We start from the raw sequence: 15,813 nt of genomic DNA, 5'->3' as shown, positions 1-15,813 counted from the left end.
TAAGTTTTGGACAGAATTTTAACGGAGGTATCATCTTAGTTTTAATGAAAACCACAAGTATCTCCCATGATAAAAATGAAATCTTAAGAAGAAAGAAAATGTGTTAAAACCTTAGAGGGTAAAAGACTATGGAACCCTTGTTGTAATTTTAAATGGATGGTGCAAAAATTCTTATTGATGCTAAATAATATTAATCCAAACAATTAACAATAAGATAAATAGAATACAATAAATAAAAATAGAGTAAGAAAAAATCTCACAAAGCTATAGAATCACGCAAGAGGGTTGTCCTTAAAGGTTGATTTCGTGCCTCCTGGAGTGTATAACTCGGTGCGATCGGCACGCAACCTCCAAGGATTAGACTATAGCGTCTATCTTCGTTAAGAACGCACTTTCAAATAACGAAAATTAGATGAACAACCATTTCTCAAATTGAAGATGATGAAAAATTGAGTAGCAAATAACTCTATTTTTCTCTTTGGTAACAAAGAAAAACACTGGAGCATGAAAATGAAATCTTACTAAAAGGTAATATTTTTTTTGATGATATTTTGTCAAAGTTAAACACGGGAATCTTTTTTTCTTTTAAAACTCATTATCATGAAATTTTTGTATTAAAACCAACGGTCAAAAAACAACAGCCATATAACCCATGTATTTAAGACAAACGGTCAACAAACAAAATCAAACGGTCAACAAAGCTTCTACATTGAAGATAAATGGTTTTTAATGTAAAAACTAACGGTAAAAAAAAACATTAAAACCAGCAATTAAAAAATAGGTTGTAAAAGTTTTTTATTCCCCAACAACCATATAAATATCTGATTTTTCCATAATAAAAACTCATGAATGAATTTTATTGTCAAATGGTCAAAAAAAAAAAGGTAAATAAAAACCAATATTTGTAACATCACAACAATCCCCCATATGTTACATAACTTTCTCCAAAAAAGCCCTGCAATTGTTAAAAAAAAAAAAAAAAAAGGGCTATGCAACCATTTTATCTTATTTTGGAGTTTATTTTTTTCTGCTATAAGTTGTCCTTGAATCTAATTACCTTAGGTGTGGATTATAAATCCTCACTATAGCAGAACAACCCCATATGTGTAAACAATTTGAACTTGGTTACATTCATTCCTTAATTTATGTGTCTTATGGACAACCCTGAATGGAACCCAGTTAAATGTATACATAGCAGTTTTCAAGGCTTCACTCCATTAGGAGAATAGAATATTAGTATTACCTTTCATGTCCCATTTTCGTGTACCTACCATAATACTATCTGCCTCTATCAGATCTTACGATCTTGACTTTTGTTTTGTTCTGTTTCTCTACTTCTACCTTATAGGTACTGAAAGCATTTAATGCACCAACCTTATGATTTAGAAGATAGAGATACATAAACCTTATATGGTTATTACCGAAAGAGATGGGATATCTCTAACCATTTAGGCAAGAAGTATGGAAAAGGTCTACACTTGTACATGATCTCAAGAATCTCAAAAATCCTTTTGTTAGCATATTTAGTGGTATAGTTGGTCTGCTTTTCCTTAATGCAGTCCACATAAATACCAAAAATGGTAAATTTCAAGAGTCGTGAAAAACTCTATCATTTATCGACATTTTATTCTTTATAGAGATATATTACAATCTCTAATGCCATAACATAGAGGATTTTCTTATTCATAAGACTCTGCTTTATGTCAACATTTATATGCAGGGATTAATTTTTCAAAAATTGGGATCTAGATCAATTTTAAATAGACCATTAATTTAATATTCCACCCAAAAATTTTAATAATGTTCAAACTTGATTTTAACAAACTAAAATACAAATTAAATTTCTAAAAGAATTGTGGAATATATAAAAACATTATTAAGGTCAAAACTATAATTGAATTTTAAAATTAATCTATAGATCCCAACAACCTCCAATTGTAAATGTGTATTATAAATTTAGAAAACCCCTGCATTGTGTTGACAACATGAATCGCTAAACCAAATTCAATCCACATCATATTTTAGGAGAGTCTATAAAATAGATTCACGATTCAGTAAATGTATGAGATTACCTTTATTTCAAGTCATTTATGATACTTTATGCTATCATTCTTTAGTGTGTTGAGTTCGGGTCGTGTCAAGATATGAGTATAAGACTATATATATATAAGTCAATCTTAACCCGATTCATGTAATTAAACGGATCAAACCCAAGTAAATGTATGAGATTACCTTTATTTCAAGTCATTTATGATACTTTATGCTATCATTCTTTAGTGTGTTGAGTTCGGGTCGTGTCAAGATATGAGTATAAGACTATATATATATAAGTCAATCTTAACCCGATTCATGTAATTAAACGGATCAAACCCATCAACCATAACCCTATAATTTTGTATTGGGTTCGTGTTAAGTTTCCAAATTATATAAAAAAAATTTAGCCATTATATAAGTCAATCATAACCCGATCAATTTAATTAAACGGGTTAAACTCTTTAACTCTAATCCTTATATTAGATTCGTACGTCAAAAATTGTGAGCCTTACTTTTGAGTAATGAAAGAACTACTTACTTGTAGCTAGAGAAATCCTTATAGAGGATGCGGTAGTTGCCTTTATTGTTAGAACCCGACGACTTATCCATAATAAGGAGTATGGTTGATGCTATTAGGAAAAGTACAGAAAGTCCCCTCAAGGAAAGAGTGACCTTAGAAGGCGAATCCCAAAACGCCATCTTCTGCAACTTGTTATAAACCCTAAAACATGTATGCTGCCATATTTATATTCCAGTCGAGAGGTTGGGACGACAATCAATCTGGACAGGCCTCTACAGAAACATATAGAAAAGGACAATTTTTTTGGTAGACAAAAGCCGGCCCTCTATATTAACGTTAAAAATAATTCATTATCTTTGCTCGATCGGATGTGATTTTCCAAAGCCCCAACGTACGCCAAGTTGCATGCTCTCAACTTGAGCCAAAAGTTTCGTGGTCTACAATGCTCTATCAAATGGAAAGGATCCTTCTCCATTTATCGATCTTATCTTGAAGGGTTAATGCATGGCTTTGCTCGGCAAAGTCATGACACTCTGATTGACTTCAAAATCTTGAGTAATGCTAGAAGAAATATTAGAGATTTTTTTTTTTTTTTTTTTTTTTTTTTTTTTGTCCTTTCAATTGACTTACTTTTTTAAATTGCTATTGAATTTTTCGAATTTGGTTTTTTTATCATTTATCCGGCGAGCCCTTAAAGGAAAATACTATGCATTCCATGCCCAAATTATTCTGCCAAGACTCTTGGAAGGATTTCCAGTCATGCCGTTGTTTTTAATTGGCATACGGGAAAGTACGTTAAAAAATAAAGTTTTCTTTTAAATTGAATATGTTACGTTCTTAGAATAACGTGCATTTTTAATTGAACATATAATTTTCATACGTATTTTTAAAATTTTATTTCAGAATCATATGCCTTAAGAATATGATGTGATTAGCTTAACAGATAGAATTGAAAATTTTCCTGCAACCCTAACACTAGTACACTACTGTATTAAGCACAACACAAGCTCCAAAAAGAAAAATGCAACGCTGCCATGACAAAAAATGAAGTGAATGGAAATTAATATAAAAATTAACAAACAAATATTATTATTTTTTTCTCTATTCAAATATTACTTACCTAAACAAATAAGATGATGGCGTACGGACCTTGTCACCATAAAAAAATATAGAACGCATCCATGGTAGGTGAGTCATATATAGGTTTGAATTAAAATCCTGTTCATTGAGAGTTAGTTTCCAAACAAAATAAATATGGAGGTAATATGAGCTAAAAGTATTCGAGAATAGTTAGATACTTTTTATGGACCTAGTGTTGAGGAATGGTCTTAAATTGCATGTGGACAAAATTTTGGGCATGTTTATAAGGAATGAACAACCCTCTCTTATTGAACCAGTTTTATGAGATGAGTTAGGCCCACGAATTTCTTCATGGTATTAGAGCTTACCACAGGACGAATGTGGCTCATACTACTTATCCCGTGACAAGGACTAGGAAAAATACCGGTCTGCAAGTGAGGGAGGGTGTTGAGGAATGATCACACATTGCATGTAGACAAGATTTTGGGCATGTTTATAAGGAATAGGCAACCCTCTCTTATTGAACTGGTTTTATGAGATGAGTTAGACTCACGAATTTCTTCACCGAGATCGGTTACTATTTGTTGCTCGGATTACAACTTATTTGACTCATTTTGTGAGGCCTCAAAATGAAATTTACTTGTTTAAACACGTGTTTGAATAGCCTAAAATTTGTTCAGACACAATAGAGCCCTCTCTCAATTACTTACCTGATTGCAATCAACCAATTGCATGAAATCTCCGTCGGTCTACTTTTTTTCTAAGCAAATATTAAATACAATTGTCGAAGAATATCCAATCATCAGCTAAACATGTTCCTCGATCACCCCAAACTATGTGCTGTTTCCTTGTAGGTTGGGAGTCCATATTTCCAATTTTTGCTTTATGCATAAATATTCATTAATCAATCAATGCAAGATGTTTAGATATATATGTATACGTACAAATCTTATATATACACACACCCAACTCCCAACAAAGAAAGACATAAGTCCTCGTGTGCGTGATCTTAATGAAACATTGAGGCAGTAACATTCTTATTAATTACTGCTATTGTGTCTGATTAAATTTTTATTCCTATTTAAAATGCATATGAGAATTAAATATAAATAAATGTCATTTTATCAGGCCGGAACCGACAAAAGAAAAAAAAAAATCCTTATGCACAGGGGTTAATTGAACAGAGGCTGCGGCCCGGGTTAGTTGGGCCCAACAAGTAAAAGAAACCAAAGATTTTTTCAAGTTGCTCTTTGACTCGTTGAGAATTTGCTCCTTGGTTAGCCCATTTGTGGTAGATGGACCTTTTATCCCACAATTCTTAGAAATCGTAATTTTCATGGGAATAATTAAATGATGCATCGTAATTTATTATTTTAAAAAATATTTCATTATCTCATGAGATTGTGACATGTCATTTAAGAAGTTAATTTTAAAAAATAAAAATTGAAAAATAAGTAGAATTTGTGTATCAATTTTAATGGAGGAAACTAAAAATGGATATCCTTCTCCATTGTCATCACCTCCTCGCCCTTCAGAAGCCAAAAATACATCTCAATTAGTCCCTTAATTGGGATAATTGGGGTGTGATCCTAACAGGTGAACTTTCTTTAAAAATGCATAGGAAGACAGAATTGACAAGATTGAAGTGCACAAGAATGCAAGGAAGAGGAGGATAGCTGATGCATATCCCATATCGAAAAAACCAGTGATGTTATATGTGTCTCCCAGGTATTTTTTCAAATCTCTTGTGGCGCCAAATCCTGCAGCTGATCCTGTGGCTAAAAGGTATGATACAGCCTGCGAAATAAAATAAAATGAAATAAAAGCTTTAATTTTAATTTTAATTAGACACGAATCCAACACGAAATTGAAGGGTTAAAGTTGACGAGTGTGGCCCATTTAATAAAATAAAATAAATAAAATAATGAGATGGTGGTACGTACCTTGTCACCATAAAATTCTAGTAGGCCGAATACGTCGCTATCATTGTTCATCAAGATCCGGAAGATTAAAAATGAAATTATTTGCAAGAGGTTATATCCACCCCCAATGACACTTGTACCAAACATGTATCTGCAGTTTATAAAAAGTTTTACGTGAAGTAAATAGTAAAAAACAAAGAGAAATAATACAAAAAAGAAAGATTTAGGGTTCCCAATATTACAACTTACAAGGGCATTGAGTAATTATACACGAAACATGTATGAAAACGCTTGTTCATCGTTATTTAATATGATATCAGAACAAACCTGTAGCTAGTGAAAGTCTTAGGGCCGAAGGGAGTCTGGTTGCCGTTGTCAGAGGACGTCTTTTTATTGGTAATAAGGAGAATGATTGATGCTAATTGGAAAGCAATAGAAAGGACCCTCAGTGAAAGAGTGACCTTATAAGCAGATAACGCCATCTTCAAACTAGTTGAAAGCAATTGGGACAATCAATCTGTATTTATAGACAACCTTTGCTTTAATTTGCTTGTCTTTTCAAGTTCATTAGTAAACAATTCCATGCTTTGCTCGGATGTTTTTGCCAAAGCCCCCACGCCATCTTTCTGTAACTCTTTTATTCGGCAAATTTCGTTTTTAATGACCAATTAAGCAGTCTAGTCTTAAACGAATGGGTTCACAAAATTAGGTTGGATGTTTCATAACTGTGGCCAATTGGGGGCATCCACTTGTAGTCTTGTATTAAGGAAATTCAGTTAAATAAAAAACCCACTACCTTACTTTGTCTAAAACTTGCGTGACAAACAAATATCTCCCCTTCACTATTAAAGTATTAATTAACCGATTAAATTTACTTTTTTCTCAAGTTTTTTGAAGTTTATATGAAGAAATGAAATGAGAGGTTAATAATAGAGACATGGTTTGAACCCAAAATCTTTGCTCTTATATCCTATTAAATTACCAATTATCCTAAAAAGTTCAAACTTGAAAGAAGAGATAAATTTAATAATTTAAATTTTATATTCTGTCACCCACGTTGCCTTGTTGAAAGTGCTACAATACCTTCTACGATTATTATTCCCAATTTTCTTCAACTTGTTACTGCTCAAATGAGCCTACTTAAAGTCTCTTTTGTGGGTAGGAAAGTTGACCCTCAATTTATTTATATTAATCTAAATTTAGTGCTTAAAGGTGGGTGGGGGTTGGATGGACCATAACGACAACATGATTTTCCACACTCAAATGTAGAGCTGTCGTGTGGATAAACAAGTAACACTATTGCAAATCCTAGGTAACATATGGAACACCGGGGAATATATAAACTAAGTTAATGTTTTTCTCTAAATTAAGTTAGAGAAAATATCATCCTCTATTAATCTTGTTTAAAATGCAAAGTCAATGTCAATTTAATAAGATGAATTAAAAAAATTTCCACCAACCACATTTGAAGAAAACTTTGTCCATAGTAAGGCTCAAAATTTTATCAAGCCCAAACCGACAAAGGAGGAAAAGCACAGGGATTAGTTGAACATAAGCGGCGGCCCAGGTTAGTTGGGCCCAACAGGTAAAGGAAACCCAAGATTTTTTCAAGTTGCTTTGACTCGTTGAGAATTTGCTCCTTGCTTAACCCATTTGTGGTAGTTGGACCTTTTATCTGACCATAAAAGTTTTTCCTTTTTGTTCTTTGGGCCCTTTTTTTCTTTGTCTTTTCTTTTCCTTAAACTTTTTTTTTTTTTGGGGGTGTATTTAGTGTAGAGAAATGTTATGTTGATGTTAAAGGTATATCAGTTTTAGAAGGATTTTAGAAGAATAAAAAGATAATACCTAAAGGTGGGAGGTGATACCATAGGGCCGTTCTAGGAGGATAATATGTTGAAATGGTGTATTTATATTCACTCTATGCAGCAAGAATTGTCCTCTTTGCAATAATGAGTAAAGCTATAAATTACATTTTTATCTTTTTATTATTTTGTTTTGTTAATGTAACAACATCAATCAGTTCTTAATCAGCTATTTTTTTTTTTTTACAAAAAAAAAAATCCTTCAAAGGCCGATTGGCACACTCACATCAATAAGGTAAAATAATGGTGTAATAAAAATGTAGTTGTTAACATTACTCAATTACACTCGATACAAACATTCAATCAAAAAAAAAAAGTGTCTTTACCACTTGTCTTGTTCGGCGATAAAAATTACCCTAAAATGGATTTCCTCTTTAGAAAGAATACGATTTTCTCATAATTTAAAGCTAATACATCTAATGGTGTACATAATATCAATGTTGACACGTCTTTTAAAACATATAAATAATGTAGTATCATGTACACCATTAAATACACAAACTTTTAATCTTAACCATAAAGTTGATACAATGAGCTACATGTATTGCGTGCAATATAAGCAACTCATTGCATCTGATTGGAATCCTTAACAACTAATAGCCAAAAGGTCATGTTGGTGTGACTGGCACTTTGTGTTTTGGCCGGCTAAATTAGGACTCAAAATTAAGAAGAAAAAAAAATAGTTTTATGGTCAAGTGGGCTGTAGCCACTAATGTATGAACCAAGAACCATTACCTAAACTGTGTCTTAACCCCTAAGTAAAGTGGGAGAATTATTTAACTCTTTCAGAGTTCATTTACGAGACAAAATGATTTCTGCAATCTAACCACAAATCAAAGCCTAATCAACTTTAAGATTAAAGCGTGCGTGAGACATGACACAATTGAAAAAGCAAATAATTAAGTAGGGTCCTCAATTTTAAATATGAGATAGACAGTAATTAATTAATGTTAATAAAACTAAAATATATTTGTGGAAAGAGTAGCTGCATGGGCCTCTAACGTTGCTACACCTTTGCAGCAAGAAAGCCTGATCTTAACAACATGACAACTTTGACAAGAACCACATCCACAGAATTTGCTTTCTAAGGGTCTCTATATCTCAGTCAAATATGGTGGGCGCATGCATATAATTTTAGTCTCATTTGTTTGCTTAGTGGCATCCTGACTAACAACTAGGGTTAAGTTCACTTTACTCCCTAAAATTTTAAAAGTTTTTAATTCAAATCTCAATATTTAAAAATTGACAATGTACCATTTTAATATTTTAAAAAATTTCAATTCAAACCCTCCGTTACTAATTTTCGTCTAATTAGACAGAAATCATCCCATGTGTGTCTCACGTGAAAATTTGATGCCTTCTATTCCAATTTTGCCCTTATTAAAACCTATGAAATTACGTAATTACCCTCAATTTTATAGGTTTTAATAAAGGTAATTACATAATTTCATAAGTTTTAATAAGGACAAAATTGAAATAGATGGCATTAAAATTCCACGTGAGACGCACATAAGATGATTTCCGTCCAATTAGATAAAAATTAGTAATGGAGTGTCTGAATTGAAAATTTTTGAAACATTAAGGCGTACATTGCCAATTTTTAAACATTGAGATTCGAATTGAAAAACTCCTAAAACTTCAGTGGGTAAAGTGAATTTTCCCCCAAAAACTATAATGAATGTTGGTATTAGGGTTTTAATCAAGTCGAGTTGGGTGTTAGATTTTTATATTCGGCTTGACAGTTTGAACAATTGAAGTATGGGTTCTATACACTAGTCTAACATGTCTAGTAATAGTCAACATACCAATCAAACAACACATCCTCAATCACAATCGAAGAATCTTATATTAGGACCATACAAGTAGACGGTTAATAGCCTCTACTAATCACTAACCACTCTAATATGTGGTCGGTAAAAATCGTTAATCGCCTAAGCAGGTATATTTTGACACCTTCTTGTATACAATCACAATTAATTAGATCATTTACTTAAGGAGAAAGATATTTAAGAGAGAAAAAAAAAATATATATATATATATATATATACCAATTAAGTGTATGATCATATACAAGCCCAATGGGCTCTAGGGGATTAAAAAATGTTTTTTAATCAATTAAAGTACAAGGAACTATGAGAGTCATCACATAATTAAGATTAACATTTTCTAATCAAGAGAGAGAAAAGAGTCAAGACAAACATTCTTTTAGGGGTTTGATTTTACATATATCCTTGGGAAATCCGGCCCTTTTTTGATTTTAAGTTTCATATCATGTCTTCTTCAAATCAAAATCTCAAGATGAGATCTCAATATCCAAGCAAATATATATTTTCGTCAACTTGAGCAAAGACATCATCAATGGTGTCCCAATTTGGATTAATAAAATTATAGCAAAATTGTATATATCATGATCTCTCACTTTTATAAAAGATATAATATTATTTTTTCCTTGTTATTGGATTGGTCCTCCCTCGCTTTTATAAAGGCTATGTTTCTTAGTTCTTGAGATAGGTCAAACCTCTTTCTCCCATACGAAGACAAGGATGAGGTTATCTGTTGGAAGATGTGATATGACGCAGAAAAAACTAAAAAGTATGGTTTTGGATGAAAATTAATGCTTCATTACGCAATCCTCCATATATAATTTAGTGCATTAATTAGATGATGCACTAAAAAAGCATATATAGGGTAAATTAACCACCCAATTATGCTACCTAGCTAGCTATCCCTCTATGAGAAGAGCCAAAGCCATTCCAAAGCCCCCTCTCGTGCAACATGTCTATAAGATAATACTATCTACAATGATTACTGAAATAAATAAAGAAAAGGAAAAAAAAAAAAAAAATTGACATGAAATCAACATGAATTCACCATGCCTAATCATCAGTTGCAGAAAATGCATTTTTTTTTTCCTAGAGTGTGATCAATAAAGAAACAATAAAAGTGTTTTTCCCCCCACACACACAAAAAAAAAAAAAAGCTTGGGTAGCTAGCTTCCGAAAAAGCATTGTTACGGTACGTGTTACCACCCTGCCCTAAGTGCCCATTTTGGATAAGAGTAATGTTAAAAACTATATTTTTATCTCATAACTATCTTACAATGCTGATAAAGTAGTTTCAACCAACCTTTGAATCGGTCCTTATTAAAAAATAAAAAAATAAAAAAAATCAAAGATTGATTGGGATTGCTACGTTAGCATTGTAGAATAAAATTGTAGTATATAACATTATTCTTGAGTAAAAAGTAATGTAATATATCATACAAAAATCTCAATAATATTATTTCACAGAGGTGACGTGACAAGGTTTAATATTAGCCATTAGATTACCTATTGCTAATATATATATATATATATATATATATAGTGCTAGAACTTACAACATCAGTTTTGTGGAATGTTTATGTGGCCTATAGCATTAATCTTGGGTAAATTACCTAGGCCCTGTTGTTAATGTAATTACCATCACTATCACTAATGCACTCACTGATCTGTGGTGACAACATGACCATAAAGGAAGAGATTTGAAAAGCCAAGGGCCCATGACTCCATTGGTCCCCCTCCCTTTGCCACCGCATGAAACAATTCAAAAGACTAGCTAATCCTAGATCATCACTACTTAAAATGAGATTAAATCCATATATATATATATATATATATCCCATCCATTTAAACACTACTCTCTTTGTGCTATACATATTGATTAGACTCATGAATAATTAATTAGTTTTTTTTTTTTTTTTTGATGAGCCAAAATTAGTACAAACGCTTCACAATTAATCCATCAAGCGATTGACCCTAATTCAAAAGCAAACAGCATAATTAAGATCACAACATGTTTAATTAATTATCTCACACTTTTAGTCTCCCAAATCCAAAAAGGAAAGATATTGAGTCAAATTGAATTGCCCATAATACTTTGGGATAAACAACTTTACAAAATGCTTGAATAATTACTACAATGTTTATACAAATCGAGGTGGCCGTTCCTAATTACTAGAAGTCACTTAAAATACGTTATATAAGTCAGTGTAAAATTAATAAAAATAAATAAATATAAAAAATAACCTTACTCTAATCATTTCATCAATTATAAACTCTTCACGTTAATTTAGTAAAAAAAAACTTGGAATAAAAATTATGGTGTTCATATTTTCCTAGTCGGGATTATAGAAATGATCAAGAATCTACGACATATGATTGAGCACATGTGGACGAACGTGAGGCCAGAGAACCAAGAAGCCCATAGAAAGGAATCAGAGAGATAAGAAGGACGTCACAAAAGCGAAAGCTGCCATGGAAATAGAGAGAACATCTTCACGCCTATACATGTGGGCATCAACAATACACATAACACAGCTTGGAATTCCGAGCTCACAGACTTTCTTCTTCTCCTTCTATTTCTCTTTTCTCTCTCTCTCTCTCTCTCACTCTTCTTTAATCCCATTTCCATCGCCAATTTCGGGATCAATATCCTATCAGTACTCCGCGACCAACCGACCAACAAAACCACCATTCACTGTTGAGAGACAGACCTGCTTTTTTTTTTTTTTTTACAATATTGAGATTGCTTTGTTCCATGTTAATATTTAGTAAAACAGCTGCTCTTGGTCTTGGGTGTTGCAAAAGCAAATCAAAAGCCGAAATTCCATACTCTTACAACAAAAAATAAAACATAATGATCCCATTAGAATTACAATAATGACATGATAGTCATAGTACCAAGAACAAGGACAGGACATAAGAGCAATGGTATTATTCGCATTTATTTATCAGACTTATCTTATTTTACACATGTTGATGTAACATCTTTTAAGGGACTTCAAAACAAGTAAAAAAAAAAAAAAAGTTACTTAGAACATTCCCAATAGCTATTCTAAAGCTGCTTCCTTTCCCTACACATAGGGAAAACCTATAAAAAAATCACAAAAACTCACTTACATCAATTTCCCTATATATATCTTCCATATACATTAAAATTGCTACATTGGGTTCAACTGTAGCAATCCACATGGTTTATTATAATCATAAAAAAATATTCTCTCTCATCTCACACTTTCCTATATAAGATAAATGAATATAAAAAAATAAAAAAAAATAAAAAATTAATGTAATAGAGAAATATAAATGGAAGCTATTGTGGAGTGCATTTAAATATAGAAGTAAAAAGTAATTTTGTTCCTTAAATTTAAGGAAAATGATAGAGAAGCTTCTGTAAATACTTTTAAAACACATCGAGTGTGAAGTGTGAAGAATACCATTATTAATGAAAAAATGAGTCAAATTGGGTTTAAATTTTGGTTTCTTTTGGTTGAAAGTAAAAGGAGGGAACCAACCAAACAAAGGTTAAGAGGGTATTTGGTTCTTCTTGGTACTTTTGACTCTTTGCGTGGTTTGGTCCTAGGTAGTGAGAATCTTACTCGGTCTTTGCATGGTTTTGAGTGGGGTTTTGGCGTTTCTTTAACTTCATATCTTTTCCATCTCAGTTTACATACAACAAACTAGTACGACAGATCCCATTTGGTCAAATTTCTTATAATTACATAATCATTCTAGTCTCCGGCCACACAAAACAACAAATATAGTACGTCTCACACTTAGAATTACAAAAATTATTATTAAACCCTCTATCTCACTTTCACACTCGGTCCAAAAAGCTAGCATATTTGGGACACAAACTTATTCGTCTTTGAACTGTTTTTTCTTGGAAGGGTAAAACAAAACTAACCTCGGGTAAAATTCCTAAAATTATGTGAGCAAATAGATACATCTAGGAATTTGGAATGGCCACAGAGATGATTGAAGTAATTGAGGGTTCTATTGGCGGTGGTGAATTGAAGCAAGTCAACTACAACCACTTTCATAAGCCTGAAAGAGCAAGCAAAAAACATTGAAGCATTGAGAGCCACCAGAAAAGGAAATCTGCATAGTTTATTGGCCAAAAATAGAATATATATTGAAGTAATTAATTGCATGTAAGTAGTCCAACTCTTTCCTAGGAGTTATTTGCATAATTTGTGTGTGACTGTGACTGTGACAGTGTGTGTGGGAGAGAGAGAAAGAGAGAGGGTTGCAGGAGAAGATCGATGTAGATTTTTACATTTCATGAAAGCCAAAGCATGGAGATTGACTTCTTTACCATGCACTTTATTTTTGAAAATGCCTTCGGTTGGACAGAAATGACATGAATTTCTCACATAAATGCGGCTCAAGAAGTAAATCTGCATAGAATCTTCAACCATATGAACAACCAAAGTTTTCAAGTTTTAATTAATCCTTTCTTCAACATCTGAACTGGGAGAAATTAAGAGTTCTTTGGTAAGTTCCACATAATGGCGGGTGGGTTCTTCTTCGATCGGTCCATTGTTCTTCCAATATTTGTATAAATTAAAAATAAAAAAATAAATAAAAAGAGAGCAAGCGGACACATTTTCACATATCATTTCAAGAAAATCACTTAGTATACAGTGCATTTGATCAAGTTATGCATATCAGGCTCAATGAACACACTCTACTTCGTCAACATACATAGAATACAAGAAGAAGAAGAAGAAGAAAAATTCACAACCTCAAAGAAATTTCAGACACGAAGCCTACCATTTCTAACTTGTTGAGCAGATCACAAAGGAATTGTTGTTCCAGCCTTCCCATTTCACCTTCTTAGATTCTTTTGTATTGGAAATTGCAAAGTTAGCTAGGGTTGTTGAATGAAACTCTAAGACGATCATTTCTTTAGAGAGATGAGAAGAGAAGAGAAGAGAGATATTCAAAATCACAACATATGGGTGGTGGAAGAGGTGAAACCAGAAATATTATCACTCCATGCATTGCCATTGCCACCACCCCATGAGTATTGATCATTTCCTGAAGTACCCAAATGAGATCTTGACAAATTCAGCCCTTGATTATCTTCCATTTTCACTGATACTTCAGAATCCAATGGCTTAGACCGGAGATAGCTTGACGGCGGCGCCGGCTCAACATTCCCACCCTGATCATATTGAAACAACCCAATTGGTGCTTCCAAATTAGCCAAGAAAGGAAACTGCTGCACTTGTTGCACTTGCTGCAGCCTCCACTGCTCAGCAAAGCCAGCTGACAAAAAAGACCTACCCCCACTTGAACTAGCACCAATTTGATATTGAACATCACCGCCTGTTGCCGCCACAGTTGGCGGATATCCACCGAAATTTAAGCCGAGGTCCCCGGAAGCATAATCAGTTAGATGATGCAAAGTAGGCAAAAAAGACAAGTTTGGAGGCGGCGGAGGTGGCAAATGGCCTAACATATGATCAGTGGCTGCGCAGCCACTAGAAGATACAGTAGTACTGGTGGAAATCTCGGCTGTGGCAGGAGATTTGGATCTGCTGCTGCTTTTGCTTCTTTTGTTTCTTCTACAACCACCGCCAACCGGCACGTTCCTTAGTGCACCTCCTCTTGTCCAGTAGCGCCGACAGGTCTTGCAAAAGTGGCGAGGTTGTGTGAGGCTATAGTTGTTGAAGTAGCAAAACTTTGTATTTGTGGATTCGCATCTCGGGCATTTGAGGGTCGCCTCAGGCTGTGGAATCTTGGCTTGCCGTGCTCGATCCGCCATCGAACCTGGCCTGATCGAGCCGGGGCCACCGGTCGGTGGCGGCGGTGGAGGTGGGAGCTGGGGATTCTCACCTCCATGACCGCCTGGTGGTTGTTGATAATTTTGTTGCTGCAAAAAAATTGAAAAGGAAATCAAATACTATATGCAGTATATTCAAGAAGCTAGCTAGAGATCGATTAAAAAGAATAGGAATATTATTTATCTTTTATTATTTTTAGCTTTTTTGTTGAAGAAGCCAGGAAAGAAAAATTTGAAAGAAATTGAAATTAAAATTAAAACCCTTACCTGTTGCTGCCAGTTGGGCGGATCCAGATAGACGGGAAGGGATGAGAAAACCATGGCTCTTAATTAGAGCTTTCTCTTTTGTAAAGGTTGATGGGGTTTCTTTTGGAGATGTTGGTGGAGAATCACATCAAGGGAGGGAGTTGCAGAGAAAGAGATCAGAAGGAGACGGAAAGATAAAGGAGGTGGGTGTTTATTTATTTTGTTCTTTCTTCTCTCATCCCCCACTTTTTGTTTTATTAAAAAAAATTTAGGGTTTGAAGAGGACGACCAAGTTTCTTAATCTGTAAGCTTCTTTTTGATGCTGTTTTACAGTGCCCTAGAAAAGATTACTGGCCATGCATAAAGAGAGAGAGAGAAAGAAACCCTAGTACGGAAAATTAATTTTAATGTAAATTCTGAGATAAATAATATATTTATATATAATAATGTGGAATATAAAAGAAGAATTAAGGTGAGTGTTGGTGGAGGGGTGCTAAGTGGAAGTGTCACAATCAATTGTACCCTTTGTTTCACCGGT

At 33.4% G+C, this 15,813-nt stretch overlaps 2 protein-coding genes across 2 annotated transcripts; both read right to left on the bottom strand.

Moving 5' to 3' along the window:
- Window positions 1-5,197: 5,197 nt before the first annotated feature.
- Window positions 5,198-6,038, bottom strand: LOC148585135 (CASP-like protein 4D1). The gene is made up of 3 exons (XM_088517961.1): window positions 5,884-6,038; window positions 5,578-5,707; window positions 5,198-5,431 (listed from the first exon to the last, which is right to left on the bottom strand). Exons 1-3 carry the CDS (start codon window positions 6,036-6,038, stop codon window positions 5,198-5,200), a joined length of 519 nt encoding a protein of 172 aa, XP_088374087.1.
- Window positions 6,039-13,844: 7,806 nt separating this feature from the next.
- On the bottom strand, window positions 13,845-15,474 carry LOC132187553 (dof zinc finger protein DOF3.6). Its single transcript, XM_059601900.2, has 2 exons — window positions 15,297-15,474; window positions 13,845-15,119 (listed from the first exon to the last, which is right to left on the bottom strand). The coding sequence occupies exons 1-2, from the start codon at window positions 15,348-15,350 to the stop codon at window positions 14,190-14,192; spliced, it is 984 nt and encodes a 327-aa protein (XP_059457883.2). The 5' UTR covers window positions 15,351-15,474; the 3' UTR covers window positions 13,845-14,189.
- Between the last annotated feature and the right edge of the window lie 339 nt (window positions 15,475-15,813).

This window comes from Corylus avellana, chromosome 6 (genome assembly GCF_965113065.1).
Source record: "Corylus avellana chromosome 6, dhCorAvel1.hap1.2, whole genome shotgun sequence".
NCBI classification, from domain to species: Eukaryota; Viridiplantae; Streptophyta; class Magnoliopsida; order Fagales; family Betulaceae; genus Corylus; species Corylus avellana.
Note: the sequence above shows the minus strand (reverse complement) of the source record. Positions and strands in the feature narration are given on the sequence as shown.